The 16,660-nt window shown below is 31.4% G+C and overlaps 1 protein-coding gene across 1 annotated transcript in view; it reads right to left on the bottom strand.

Annotated features, from left to right (window-relative positions):
* Positions 1-16,660, bottom strand: part of LOC143232434 (uncharacterized) — a gene marked incomplete at its 5' end in the record, with an annotated part of 167,779 nt that overhangs the window by 46,829 nt on the left and 104,290 nt on the right. Inside the window, 3 exons of the mRNA XM_076467892.1 lie at positions 9,033-9,254; positions 10,079-10,297; positions 11,305-11,412. Coding sequence (XP_076324007.1) covers positions 9,033-9,254; positions 10,079-10,297; positions 11,305-11,412 — 549 coding nt within the window. The remainder of the gene's footprint in view (positions 1-9,032; positions 9,255-10,078; positions 10,298-11,304; positions 11,413-16,660) is intronic.

The following is a 16,660-nucleotide window of genomic DNA, read 5'->3' as shown; positions in this document are numbered from 1 at the left end:
CACAATGTAGCTAATTAAATAACAAAGTGCACAAGAAAATGTGGTAAAAAGTTATATTGTAAACATGTTTGGTAACTGTTGAAGTATTAAACAAATAAATGTCAAAATTAATTGTGTCAATGCTGAAAATATATGTTTTAAAAGCTAAAATCAGGTCTAATTAATCACAGAAAGTCAAGCAGAAAACTTCAATTTTTAATTATTATTGAACATTATGTTGAATCAATCATATAAAAGAATGTTTAAGTGTTTGAGTGAACTAAGAAAAATAAATCATAAGACTACAATCACTCAGTAATGTTTAGAAATGCAGAATCAATTTCTTCCAATTTGCTTTATAATTCCCAAAGAAAAAGATAAATCAAATATTACATTGTTGCACATACACACTTGACTGGCACATGTATTTGGTCTTTTGTACTTGTATGAAAACTATTTACTCTAAATACTTACATATACAAAGAAGACTGAATAGTGATATGTTAATTAACAGGTCAATCCTTAGACGTATAGAGATACAAGAATCTTACAATAGTGATATTGTTTGTTTTTTGAATTTCTTGCAAAGCTACATGAGGGCTATCTGAGATAGCCATCCCTAATTTAGCAGTGTAACATTAGAGGGAAGGTACCTAGACATCACCACCCACTGCCAACTTTGGGCTACTCTTTTACCAATAAATAGTGGGATTGGCCATCACATTATAACACCACCATGGCTGAAATGGCGAGCATGTTTTGGTTCAATGGGGATTCGAACCTGTAACCCTCAGATTACGATTCAAATGCCTTAACCCACCTGGCCATGCCGGGCCAAGAATCTTACAACAGTGAATTTTCAAAGACATAGACAAGAGTGTATCTGATCTGTACTACATAAAATGTAGTATATTAGTGGGTGTTCATCTTACAGGAGTGTTTTTAGTAAAGACCACTTCTGTGATCAGCTGTTCATTGATATGAACTTATTATAATTTCATATAGCCTAAAACTGATTTAAATTTAAATTTAAAGTTAAATAAATGCTGATAAGTATACAAGTTATAATATTTGCCAACAAGACTGATACAAACAGTTTCTTTTTTTAATACAAATATATTTTAATATATAAACAATAACACAATTTACAATAATGGTTATTACAAATAATGATTTATATACAAAAGTTTTATAAAGAAACAATATCAAGTCTTCTTTCTAGTCTGGAACATCCTTGATGTTTTATTGAGGGTTCACATTGAGCTAGTTAATTTTGTAATGATGTAAGCACAATTAACTTAACAAGGAGCTAGCTAGCTCTGTATTTTTATTTTGCCACTGAATTTAAATGTTTCATAATATTCAAAATTTAAAAACATTCCAGGTCAAATATTTGAAGTTCCTAATTCAAAGGCATTAACCACAATTATAGCTTCTGAGGTTTGTAGTATGCCAATAGTAGCAAACAAATATAAATATACACTGTCTCTTGGTGCACTGCTTTTGTTACATATATAGGCATGACAATAGTTTCTAGCATTTCATTCTGCACAACAATAATGAGGATACACTAGTGTTTACATACACATACATATTGTGATTTTTACAATATTAATGAATAAACAGGAATTTCACAATACAGACTTAACAATATAAGTTATGTACATTTCTAAACATAAATTTAACTTAAAGAAACACTGGTATTAAAATCCATCCTAATCAGTCTATCATGAAAATCAACTTACACAGAATGTCTTTTTACCAAGGAAAACTGTGGCTGCCAGCCACTGGTAACAGATTACAGAACAACAAAGCCAAGCAGGTTTTTAAGTGTAACAGCAGGGTGTGACCTAATTCAATGAATATGCTCAGCTCAGTTTTCAACTGCTTTAATCATGTGACATGATGTATATCATAACAAATGCCACATAACATCTCAAATGCAAGCAGAAAAACATGTTTATGATGGTACTTAAACAAAAATCATTGATACTGATCCAGTGGTATGTCAAACATATCAGATGTTTCTTTCCTGTTCTAGTATAGAGAGGTGAACGTTTCACTTTCACCTAATGTTTTCAAAAATTTTCACACGTTTTACAGTAATGAAAAAGTTATGGTGTAGTTTGTGGATAACTTGCTGGTTGTAGTTATTTAAACAGATCACTTAATTTCTCTCAAGAAAGAACATAATTTGATACAACATGTGGTTAATACAAAAACATCAAGCATGCAGCAGATTTAGAAAAACACTGGAGACTTACAAGTGTCCTATTTGTATTTATGGAATAACAAGAATGGATATAGGTAGCATGCACATGCTAAGAAAGATTCTGCTGTTGCTTCTCTATATAAATTCATCATGTTCTGTCAGACTAAAATAGGCTTTCCATAAGATCTGAATAAAGATCCAAATATCAGATAGCAGGTAATACTGTCCTATTCCTATCATTTTATTTTGTAGAAAATAAATAAAAACTGCTTTGAATTAAGAGTTATTCTATATAATATCATCTGCATTCCTCCTTTTATTTGTGGTCATGTTTACTGTTATTACCCTTAATGTAAATTAGTAGACTTAAGAACACTAAAGTCTTACTTATATTATTCAAACAGTGAAAGGCCCTGAAAGTGATGTAAAATCTAGGAAACATACTCCTAATATTTGAGAAGTTCTTTGGTTCCTTTAGAGGGGTAACAAGGGGTAAAAGTGCATCTAACATTGTTAATGACCAAACTTAAGAAGAATGTTAAATTTTAATGTTGATAAAAAATATCCTTCAAAACAATATTGAAATAATCTACATTGTTTCAAAGAGTGTGACAATATCTTCATCTTTCTAAACCAGTACAATCACTGAATTTTAAACTAAATGAGGAATTTACAAAAGATCTTGAATTTCAAATTTCTTTAGATGAATGACCTAAATTACAAAACATGTTCAAGCTTTCACTGCAGTAAGAAGTCATTCACTCTTATATTAGATGAAGGTTTTAATAAGGTGGTTAGTCAGTGTATGCATATGTACATTTCAATCTTCAAATCTTGAAATCATATATAAAGCTTAACATTTCAAGGTGGAAAAAAATGCTGATAATACCAATTTAAAGTTCAAATATTTTCTTAAGTACTCTATACAGTATTTTATTGTATACAAATACAATGGGTCAATTAAATGTAATACTGAATTTGTATGTTCTCTACATTTAGAATCAATTGTATAGAATACTAAAGGAAAACAATTAAAAAATGCTAAATCTTGAGAAGTTAATCTTTAAAACAATACTCCTTAACTAGAAAAGCTTCCTCTCTAGAAACCTTACTTTGCTTGATTAAACGTTTACTCTTAAGGCATCTTACTAGAGAAACATGTAGGAAGTTCATATAAAAAAAAATCTCCAAAAGGTATAATTTTCCTGTTATGAAAATGTATTTCTGATAGGTACTTACCTCTTCCAACAAGATTATTCTCATTCAGTGCTGTCCTTTATGTGAACTTTATCTTTAGATATGCCACAAGCCTTATGCTCCTGCCTTGTTGGATGCACTATGTTCATACATGCCTGTCATGCAAATCAACAAGTGTGATCTGTTAATCAATAGTAGCATGGCAGATTCATGTGATGTATGAAACTTTCTCTACACTACTCTACCAAACCTTAACTTCAAGGTTTGGCAGAAGATGAGAGCACTAGAGAGTGGAGGGTATGTGTGAGAGAAAGAACAATGAAAGAAATAGATCTGGAGATCAGAAGAAGGGAAATGCATCACTTCTGAGCCAGGTACACTCTTTACCTATGTGTAGATTGGGTAAGGCACAAAAGTGGAAACTGTGAGGTGTAAAGTGAACCATACTCGGTATGTCAATTACATTCAACACATTATTGCAGAGTAAGATGAGGATTATACTGTCTTGACCTCAAACCCATGAATCAGGGATTAAGATCCACACTTACTTCATGAAAATCATTACTTATATATAGATCCAGGAATTGACAAAGTATCAAAAGGATGTCTGTCACATGCAGTCAACACCCTGAAACATGGCACAGGCCAGCATCACCCACAGATAATAGCATCTATATAGGAAGAGAATGAAGGATGGTCAAAAATAGCATCAGAACAATCCCACATACTTTCAATGTGACCAAAGACACAGATAGAGTAACTGGTGGAAGAGGATGGACAATTAGAACCTGAGTTGGGGCTTATGTTGATTGGGAGACCTCATCCTCCCTTTGCACAAAAGTTGGTTCCCAGTGTAGAGGTTTTGGATTACAGTGAATCAAGCAATATAAGTCCTAACTGTAATTGTGATGATTCAACTCTAACAAAGTACGTCAGGAAGCCACATCAACCAGTAAAGTGACAACTCAACTTCAGTGTTTGCATAAAAGAAATCATGAAACCAAGTTATCCCATAAGGTGATGTCTTAACTTCTGTGGTTCTATAAATGGTGTCAAAAGGTCATGTCATCAAGTAAAAAGATGGATCAACTCCAGTTTGTATTCATGTAAATGTGATCATTGACATCGACAAGCTGAGAAGAGAAGAAAATATGTTTTAAGGGGTTAATAATAACAATAGTGGTTCAAATGTAGGTAATGTAAGATTATGGAGGAGCACATTAATATCCCAATTCAGAAGAGTGAGATGCATTAGAGCACGATAAGAACAGGGGAGGTGAAAATCCCATAGTACTGGGAAAAAATGTAAGGTATGAGATACAGCCATCTTATATCTGAAAAACAAAGAAATTGAAAACCTATGATTAGGGAGCCAGGAGGAAGATTCTGCCACACAAGCTGCAAAAAATTCCCAATTAGCAGACCAGCAGCAGAAGACTTTCCACTTATACTGATATACCATCATGGAAGACTGACATATGGAATTAGCTAACAAGGAAGCAACTCAGTATGTGAAACTGGATCATCTTGCCAATGACCGTACAAAAGCCAGACATGAAGACTGTGATGGAGAATATGGAATTGAGACTGACAAAGAAGGGAGGGCAAAAGTGGAAGAGTTACAGGTGGTGATAGAAGCAGATACTGTAAGCAGGGAAACCAAGGTTGCAATGGCCAATAGGGTGCTATCAGGAGGGCTCAACAAGGAGTAGAGTGGACAAGAAAAAATCACCCAATGAAGCAATGAAATGGGAGGGTACATACAAAGGTATTTGTGTAACCAACACTTGGTGAAGAAACTGACTGCCAAAAGAATGCAGCACAGATGACCAAAAGAGAGGCAACTTGGTATTGAGGCCTGTAGCCAAAGTATCCAATTGGGAAAAATCCTCACTGATGGCAAAGGTCTTTGAAAATTCTGTTCCAGGTGTGAAAGATGATCAGTGACTAGACTGAAAGCACCTGGATGGTGAACTCATTCGATTGCTTGCTGCAAAAGCAAATCTCAAGCTACCTCTGACAACCACTGACAGGTTATGAGATCTTGAGAAGGTTGAAAGGAAACAGGGCAAGGAGAACAAAACTGGATAACAAATCCTTCTGACAGAATCCAAGGAAGGTAGTGGAAAGAGAATACCAAGCAATGTTCCACTGTTTGTGAAGTGCCCATTGCACGGATCTCCTACGGGCACAGCCAAAAGGGATCAGTGCAGTCATGGGTGACCACTTTTCCAAGAGCAACAGAACCCCACACAGTTTGGTTCTCAAGGGCATTGGAATTAAAGGTTTCATGAAACAAAGATGTAAAGGAGAAGTCTCAGTGTGACTGATAGTGGTGTTGATTTTAAAAGACCCCCACAACTGATGAGATACTGAGTGGGTCAAAGGAATGACTTTTCCAATTTCATTAACCACCTCACCCAAGCTGCCAAGGAAAGGAGCTAATGAGTAGGGTAGACTGATCCCTGCTTCAAATGAGCCAGTCGTTCATGTAATAATGAAATTACATCCCTCAAGCATGAATATGGCAAGCAAAAGCATGAACTATGAGAAAAAACACAAAAGGAACCAAGGCAAAGCCAAAGGGGAGAGCCAAAAATTCATAAACCACCATGAAATATATAAACCATGCTATTGGGATGTGAAGGTAAGCACTGGAGACATCCATTTCTGTTAACCACAACCCTGGGGAAAATGCCAATCTCAGGGTGAGAAAAGACTCCATGGTGAATTTTAGGAATGAGATAAAACAGTTTAGGTGAGATAAATGGATGACTGGCTGCTATTCTTCAGTTTTCTTGGCAGCAAAAAACATGGAGGGACAGTAAACCAGTTCAACTGCTAGCTGCAAAAGCAAATTTTGAATCACTCCTGACAAATGCTGGAAGGTCACAGGATCTCGAGGAGGAGGAAAAAAATACAGCAAAGAGAAACATGAGGTAGAAAACAAAATTTAAGACAATATCCTTCTTACAGAATCTGTGTCACCCACTGATCATTATGGAGGGTTTGCCAATAAGGAAGGAGTTCAAATAGTCAAGCTCCCATGAGACCTGGTCACACAGGATTGTAACTGGTCCTTGTAGCAATGAACATTATGTCATCATGGAATTCGATAGAAAGAAGTACCCAGATTAAAAGTAATGTGTAGGGGTTGGGAGAATGATAAACAGGAATAGGTGGCATATAAAGCTCTGACCAAGACAAATGGGCTACAAAAGTCATAAGGGTGGGTTTCTAGTGGGCTGATATCCCCAGAGGCTTGACATTTTCAAAGACTGTAAAAGACATAGCATCTCAGAAAAGGTCCAAGACACAAGTCTCTAAGATATGTATAGGATAAATTGACTTAAGCAAATACTGTCTCTACTTAGAAAATCCCAACAAAAAATGAAATCGCATATGTAGCATCAGAGCTGTGGGTGAAATGAGGGCTAATGTGGAGGAGAAATGGTGAAGGATATCTGCAAAATCCCTGAAGTCTGTGGAGAGCCTCAAATAGAAAATATATGGAAGAAATTTACTTCAGAGGTTTAGTTAGGGTAAGACAAAGGGAAGAATACTGGGCATTGGTAAAGCTAAAATTAACTTCAGAAATTACACCCTAAATAGGTAATAATGAACCTGAAACTGCTGATCCAAAAACATGGTCTACATGATGGTAAGAAAGGGTGCATTAATAAGAAGACCTTGGGGTCATGACCTGTTAATTCCCACACTTAATTGTGAGACAAATTGATCTTCATGTACCCCAATATGGGTATATATGTTTGTTATGAGACATTTCTATCCTCAGAGCCATGAGTGCATTTGCAATGATACCACTCATATTAGTACGATTATTTCTACTTTTTTAAGTATTATGCTGGAATAACATTGAGTTGTTAGATGTCAGTCAATCATAGTGGTAATTATCAACAATACTTTTTTCACATAATGGAGGAGGAGTAATCCTATAATAACAATATTTTATTCCCCTTTTAATTGTTTCTGTAATTGTTTACAATGCTATTCATTGACTGAAAGACCACCTTAGATAAATCACCATTGGCTTTAGACTTTACTATGCTATAATGGCTCTGAAGTGACCCTATAACTACTTTATTCTTTCTAATATGGCTGTATAATTGTGATATTACAAACCACTATTTGTTTAATGGTTTTAAAATTTGATTATCTGATTACTTTATAGTTATGGTATATAATGTTATCTCATTTTGATCAGAAGATATTAATAATGATATTAAAAACATTTATCTGCTTTATGTTTTACTACAACACGGCTGTGTAACCACTTGATTTTTGCTTTACACAGAATTAATATGTTAGGATGAACATATTAAACCATGAACTCTTTTTTTTTTATTCAGAATTTATTCTATTATCTAATTAGTGATGTATACAACCACAAAATATTCCTGAAATTAGTCATTTTCAGGGATTCACCAAATGTTTGGTTACTATTTTGATGATTACTGGTCAAACATTAGAAACAAATTAGAAAATATACACTTTATGGTTTATTCAATTCCAAGGATTTTCCACTAAAAGAAAAAAAACTATTTACTGATGAACAAGGAATGCAGTATCTGTATACTAATGAGGACTCATAGCTTCAGCTTTTGTAAACATAGTGTATAATAAAACATGCCAAAATAAAAATAATTATTTTGTTTCATAAAATAAAGACTGTACACTAACATATAAATATATGTCTGTATATTCAGTTTTAATTCTCTACTGTAAAATATGTGTACTTTACATGATAAATAGGAGTATATTTTATTTTTTCCTAATTATAAAATAAGTTTAAACTAGGAATTGTATTTTTACATCATGATTACTTAATATGTTCTAATCATAATTTCAATAACAAAATAATCAATATTTTTGTTAATGTTAGCCAAAGAAATAATAAATTGCAATTGTCTACACATACTCTGTGATTTCTAGCATTTCTTTATTGCTAGAAAGACAAAGTTAACTTTTTTCTTTCAGGTTTAATCACAAGAAAATTTATAATAGTTTACAAATAATTATTCCTTCAACAGTACAGTGGCTCATGAAGACTTACATAATTGAAGTAAATCTTTATCCAATAATCAACTAACGTTTTCTAATCTAAATAACTTTTCAAGCTCAACTTTATCCAATAATCCTGAAGGAAATGGCAAATATTGCTTAAGCCTGAATGTTTTAAAAGTTTATTGTAAATGTCTGATGTGGGTTTAAGTTTCATATAAAAGTAATATTTGTGTTGTTTGTTCTCATCTTAGGTCATCATCAGATGTTTTCATCTTCATAAGTTAAATCCATTAGTAAACCTATAGTGAACCTGCACAATCATTCTTCAACTACAGAACATTGTGCAAAGAACATGAAATTTGATTTAATTGCAACGTGTATTTATTATAAGACACTTGTACCAGAGAGATTTCTCCTTAGGTAAAACAGCCATAATTTCCACCAAGATACACTTGCTGACTCAAATTATTCCAAGCCATTCAGCACACAAAAATTACTTCCAGATTAAGACTTCAACCCTAGGCTTCAGTTTATTAAATATAATAAGCTTCTATCTCCAACTTAAGAAATGGGTATTCAGAACTCAGAAAAAATTTAAAGGTATGAACTTAGAACTTACCCTACATTTATGTTGAAGGGTTTCCATGTGTCTCTTATCACAATCTTTTTGATGATGTGTCTTTATCTTTGAACTGGATGAATCCTCTGTTTTTCTTGATGATGTGGAAAGCTCTTTAGTAGGGACAAGTTTCTGTAACCATCCTCTCTTATGCAACCGAAACTCCATAACACTACACCTCATTATGTCACAGAAGTCAGCCAAGCACACTGCATCTTCTGTCTATAATACAATAATAAAAATATCAAAGCCATTGAAATCCATTATATAGATGTATTTAAAGTTCAGCCACCATTTGCCATTCATTTCACTTGTACTGAATAGTATATGTAAATGTGTATTACACAGCAAAAGTATTAAATATACACGCACACAAAAAAAGATTTTAATGAAATTTGCATTTGCTAAGCAATAATATCTTCCAAATGCTTGAACAAGATTAAATGATTTTTTTATTTGCTATCACTGTTTTATCAGACATGCCCCCATTACTGTGCTTAATAATAATTTATATTTCAATTTTTATTATGTTACAAGGTATAGGTTTCATTTATATGTTTTAGAGTCGTATGATTGGTCTGAAGTAATATACTTAACAAAGAGAGACATTTCATAGATCCTTCTAGAAGACAATTAAATATATTTTAAATATTAATGACTGGGATGAAGGTAAAATAATTAATGGTTTCATTATAATATTCTTGAGTGGATGTTATTTTGTAAATCTTGTTAAAATTATTAGACAATTCTTGATTATTTCTAAAAAATTAGTTAATTAGGGAAATACACTAATACAGAAAATGCCAGTTCTCTTCAAAAGAATTATTTGAAACCTAAATGAGCCTTGAAAATTGCTTATCTTTGTATACAGATAAATTATTCACAAAATGTGAATTTAAACAAAAAATGAAATTGTTTTTATCAGAATAAAACATTATAGGTACAAGCTATACAAATTATTGTTAAATCAGTATTTTCCACTGAGTCTGCAGTATAGAAATAATGCAGAAACTTGTATGTTCTGGCTAGGAAAGACAGAAGGCTACCTGGACATGTGCCTTGTCAGGGACTGTAACATGAGTGTCATCCCAATGGGCAGCCAATCTTTCCTCACAGTGGAACTTCTGACCACAAGCTGGACATGTCCATTCATTGTGCTCTGAATCAGTGATCTCATCAGGCCACCAAAATACATCTCGTTGTTTGTGGAAAGGACAGTCTAATGGTAGTGATACTCTGTACTTACTGAGGACAGGAAGTACTTTCTAAAATACATAAAATAATGAAGCATTAGTTATGACGTTTTTATAGATATTATGTAAACATTTTCTAAAACACCAAATGACTTTGATAAATTACTTTATTGTTTGGGCACCAAAAAATGTATCACACAATGATGATTTAATATTCTGTTGTATAAGTAAACTTTACTTTTTGAAAAACACACCATTAAAAATACAAGTGAGACAAGACCAACTTTCCAAAATTATCATCTATATTTCATTCTTTTAATTATAAATTGATGTAAATAAAGTTTCACTAAAAGTATTTCCCACCACCACTCTAGTACTTAGTAATATAATGCATCAGTTATTCTATTAAATAAAACCAGCTACTTCTCCATTACAGTTCGAAGTTATTTCTGTAAAAGTTGTATTAAGTTATATGAAATTCACTCACACCTTATGGAAACTAGCATATTTCATGAATTTAAGACTGCACCCTGTAAAAACCATTGAATTCTAAAACATGTTATTCCTTCTTCTAAAAAGATATATTAAGTTTAATGCATATCAACCATACCCTGTAGAATTTATATTACATTTAATGAAAATTACCTCCTACTGTGTGTGTATTATACTCACAACCTAACTGAAACAGCATGAATTGCATGTTAATTTACTATTACAAAAAGTTTTGCAAATTCAAAAACATTGAAAACTTTTGTATACAATTATTCAAATTCTCCCAAAAATGCTAAAAGTTTCTTATCTGATCTTTGAATAATTTTATGATTTACTACTTGTGTTAATAACAGATAGAAAAAAACAATGAAAACTGTTCCAAAAATTTATTTTTAATAAAAAAATATTCTTCATTTTATGCATGAAAATGCTCGATACATTTTAAATGAATACAAAAACAATGTCATCTTTTCTGAGAATGGAGTATTTCCCTTTCCAACACTATCATGTAGAACTATGTAAAATGGTCTCTACAACACAGCAATTAAAATCAACCATTTGTCACTGAATTAATAAAAACATTTTACCTTTTGTATTATATTGCGTACAATTCGTGATTTTTCTCTTGAACATGAAATTGTGGTAGTTGAAGGTCCATTCCATCCGACATGTGACAACAGTAGTAAGATTACTACCTGTAAATTAATATACAAATATCAGTTACTGTAAATTAATACATACACATGGTAGCAATAAACCATCGTAAAGTGCTACTAACTTTAAGGTAACATAAAATAATGGTTTTCATATGATAAAACAACTATTTATAAAAAGTGTTATAAAAGCATTAATAGGTGTATAATTTAGCTAATCCAAGCTAGATGAAACTACAAGAAGGCACAATGTATTAAATGAGTTTGACATTTAAAAATATTACATTAAGTTATAAACATGGAAATTGTAGTGACATAACTGTCATCAATCTTTCAATGCAAATGTCAAAATATTTTAAAGTAAGATTTTGGAAAAAAAAGTATTTGAAGACAGTGTATTCCCTTTAAACCACTTTTAGATTTGTATAATATACAGTACTGTACAAAAGTGTTGTAGCAAGATAATATTTTGTCATTCTTTCCATTTTATGGGACTAATTCTTCCATGCCATAACAGAATGTAAATTTCAACACTATGGTAATGTTTCATTTATTCCTATTGACAGCTGAATGAATCAGGGTGAGAATAGTTATCATTCTTTAGAATTTCCATGTACTTGTACCATGGGCATGTCATTAGGGTTCTGCTTGAATGAACATACTCAAACTTAGGGTCTGACATAACTGTCACGATACCCTATACAGTGCCTTAATATAGAAAGAAATTATAACATGGTACCAGTGATAATACATCAATTTAATAGCACTCCACAAATAAACTTTGATAAAACCAGTGTTTAACTCTATATTTTTGATTTTGTTGTCATGCCACAACCCATAAAGTGTAATCCTGTTTGGACTCTCTGACTGTCAAGTACATCCTAGATCATGAGATCAAGACATGTGAATTTCAAAATATGAAAGGAAGAGACAGAACACTTAAACTCAATGATATTGATGTTATGTATCTTCATTTCTACAGCATTCTATACAGAAGGGAGAGACTACCACTGATTTTAAACGAGATAAAGGACCATGTAAAGTGTCCAGATCTATAGCATCACAAAGACTCAACAAGAATGGAATATTTGATTGTGCAGCAGTTAAAAAACAACCTTTATTCAATCTTCAAATATTGTCAAGAGACCGGAGTTTACTAAAACGTACAAAAAAGGTACTGTTGATCAATCCAATTTTGGGTTATTTGGTTCAAAGCATGTGTTGTACATCTGTGGAAGAAACTTATCTCCTAGACAATGCCTATCATGACATGGGGGAGACAGCATGATGACTTGGGGATGATTCTCCTCTGAGGTGACAGAAGATATTTCCAAAATAGATGGAATAATGGACCAGCACAAGTACTATCAGATAGTGATCCATCATGGTATACCTCAACAGTTTGAATATTATTGGTAAATGATTGTACTACCAAGAAGATAATGATCTTAAACATTTATCCAACCTACGCAGAAATAACTTAGTTAAGGAAGAAGCTGCTGTAGTCATTCAAATGATGCAATGGATATCTCGCAAAACCCAAGTATCAACCCAAATGAACAGATTTGGGACATAACTGATCAAAAACTGTTTGCTAAACTCAAGCACTTCCACTGAATTTCTCTTGTACTAAATATAAAGATTAATAAAATTTTGATGTTTCACCTGTTCTTCACCTTTAATTATCTTTCAAAAGAAGCTCCAAATCTAATTTTTAACTTTGTCCTAACACTTTTGCACAGTACTGTATAAGTGACCAATAAATACCTAATTTACATTTGGAATAATATTATTGATGCAGCTTATAATAATAGTACAGAACTAACTAGAATTCCAAAATTAATCATAGTATATTTGTATAATTGTAAGTGAAAGTGAAATATGTTAGTTAATGAAAGAATGCTGAGCATAAATGGATGAATTGTTTTAATTAAACTATATATATAAAAATAATAATGTAGAATATGCAGGGTCTATTGCTTAAATGTTTTTAAACTGGCAATATGAATAATAAATACCAATTTTTTAAACTGAATTTCAGTATGTTCATTAACCCTTTCTAACAGAAGTTTCAAATTTATCCCCTCTATCATACTTTATACCTATTTAACCAAACACCAATTTCCATAATAAGTTATAATGCAAATAGACATATCAATGAATATGTTCTAACAAGAGCTTATATTAATTTCTAATATGACATAAAAGAGTAAAAACTATCTAAAAATATATTTTATCAACTCAAGAATATTTCAATTTGTTTGAAATTGTATCAAATCAATATAACTCAGAATGTACGTAAATTCTGAACACAAAAATTAAAACTTCAAAGACATTTGCCTTTTAATTTAACGAGAAAAGTAATAAACTTTGAATAAGAATTTTAAATAGTTTTCATCACTCTACTTTTAACTGTGTTATAAACAAATTTTAACAGGAATTTTTTTTAGATTTATAATATTATATGATTAGATATGCTAGCACTGATAAGTACAGAACTATATCAATTAAGGACAAATGATAATTATCTGTAAGGACCTAAAATAAGCTATTTTATATTACCAAAAGTGCACAGACATAGTGTCAGGTACTAACACTTATGACTTTTTGTCTTTAGATCTAAGTTAATGATTATAATTTGTACTAAATATAGTTCCAATTATGACTTTTTTAAATACATACCTGAAAATTAATTATCACAAATAAGATAAAAAACACATACAACTAGTTACTTCACAAATAAATAAGAATAGAAAGCACTGGGACACTGTACAGAGCCTTGATATGAAGTGGTTTAGAGGAAGGGGAAATGACAAATTTATCTTTTACAAAATAAAGAAAATTTACTTATTGAGCTTACAATGCATTTGACAAATATTACCTATAAAAGTTCATGAAATTTAGAAGTGGTTACATATTTTAAAACATTCTATATCTGGCTTTAAATCTAAACACTGTGGAACTATTTATGTAAAGTTTGTTCTTTAGCATAAAGCAACACAGTGAACTATCAGCATTTTATCAATGTGAAGAATGGAACATTATATTTTTGCATTGTAAGCCTGTAATTTCAAGTCTTGGCCATCGGAAAAACTTGTATATAAAAAAAAAGGCAATATTCTGATATAATAGTTTTGAATTAAGCTTATAAATGATATTACAAGGAGAAAATACAGGTTATTAAATTATTGTTTACACACCATGAAACATTTATATATGATCACATACCGAATATGTGTACAGTGTATTCAAGTCTAAATTTAATATCACTAGATAAGGTTAAGGTCTTGGTAACTAGAGAATGCTTTTTATTCAATGTATAGTAGCTCACAGAATGGCTCCAAGCTTTTTACATCGTACCAATTTCTAGTTTATAGATGCATCACCTCTTGAACAATTTGAGACCTAATCACAGCTGGGGGTTAAGGAGGTCTAACCTTTTTGATTGAAGTATTTGTCCATATGAAAGGTTTAATTTACTCTAATATAGCCTAAAAGAATATGAGGGTAAAATGATAGAAATCCTGGTAAGTAATAGAACTGAATCAGGAATATGTGCACACCATGCTTGGTACTGATGGCACAAAAAAAGAAAAATAAAGAAAAAAAAAAGTCTCATAGATTAATTTACTCTAATCCTGCCTAAAATAATTTCAAATGCTGTGGCTACTGAAAATTCCTTTGAGTTTAGTTTATAAAACAAAAACAGGATACTTTATTTTTTGCAATATTACATTAACTTGCACCCTTTACAAATGTTTTCACTACTATACCTGAGTGTATGCAAAACAAACACCAATAACATTTAGGTGCTGGAAGTCATTTTCTTATTTTCTTAAATATTTCAATTAATTTCAAAACAGTGAGTATTACTTATTTTACATGTTCTGGATACATAAAAATAACTTGTGACACAAAGTATTACTTTATTAAAAAAACAGAAAATTGTGTAATCTATCCATTGTTTGTTTGGAAACCAAAAGCTCTTTATTTTATTTTGAAAAATCCTGCAACAATGCAGGGGTTACATTTAAATGATTTACAGATTTTGCAAGCCACAGAAATTAATTCATTCATTTCTGTAAATAATGAACTTTTGAATCAAAACAAAAGGCTATATATTTTTATGTTAAAGACAGATTGATATATAGTTTAAACAAAAATAAACACCTGAGTTTATTCCAAAAAATCAGTGCAATTTTTTAAAAAGTATTTTAATGCAAAGACAACCCTAATAACAGACAAACATAAATTTTTTGTATTATTCTGAATTCTTTCTAGAGTAACTTAATTTTACAGATGACAACAGATAATTAAAACTACACTTTTCTCATTCAAATCAAACTTTGTGAAGTATAAGATAATCTATATATATAATGGTACTAAACTTGGTTATTTCTAAATGTGTTGAGATATAGCATTACAGAATGACTTAGGTGAATTAGTAAGCTTGGTAAATACTTGAAACAAGCACAATGTAATGACCTTGATCATCATAATTTAATCACACATTTAATATAGATTGAAACTAAGTCAACAGCATAACTGGAGAAGAGAGTTTTCAAATAGTGGTGGGTAAGTCTCTCAAACTATCATAGCACTATACTGTAGCTATTTTTAAAGCTAACGGAGCTTTATTGTGTGTATGCGTGCATGCGTGCATATATGTATGATCCTGGGAATCTAAGGTCTATCTTACAGAGATAGATTAAGATCTTTTACAATATTTTCTCTTAAGAGATGAAACTTAACATCTGAACCTATTGAAGCTTAAAAGATTTCTACTGTTCTGAAGACAATAAGTTGAAAAAAGCATCAGTGGGAACTGACATATGAAGTTTTCAGTGAGGATGATTTCCTGAAAAACTGGGAATAGATTTAAATTTTTTGCATTTCTTAAGAGTGGGTGTGAAAATATTACCTTTAGGACCAAATGCTCTTGTTTATATATCATGATACATAACTGCATAGTAATAAATCACATTAAAATAAATCTCTCGCTGTGGAATCACTGATGAAAAATTTTAACATTCACATTTAGGAATTATAAAATTGATATGAAACTACAGCCCCTGTTTAAGTTAATAGACTAATGTTGCTTGATTTTTAAAATTTTGATTTAGTTGTTTATAGAAACTTACTTATGATACATTCATCACATACTGGAGAATAAGTATGTTTCACAACACTCAAAGTACAGAACCATAGTAGCACTTTAGTAGTCTAAAAAAACTATGAAATTATAAATTAAAAATCTGGTTTTCACTATAGTTGTCTGCATAAGAACAAT

The sequence above is a fragment of the Tachypleus tridentatus genome, chromosome 1 (assembly GCF_004210375.1).
Source record: "Tachypleus tridentatus isolate NWPU-2018 chromosome 1, ASM421037v1, whole genome shotgun sequence".
Taxonomy (NCBI): Eukaryota; Metazoa; Arthropoda; class Merostomata; order Xiphosura; family Limulidae; genus Tachypleus; species Tachypleus tridentatus.
This window is presented reverse-complemented; position numbering and strand designations above follow the sequence as displayed.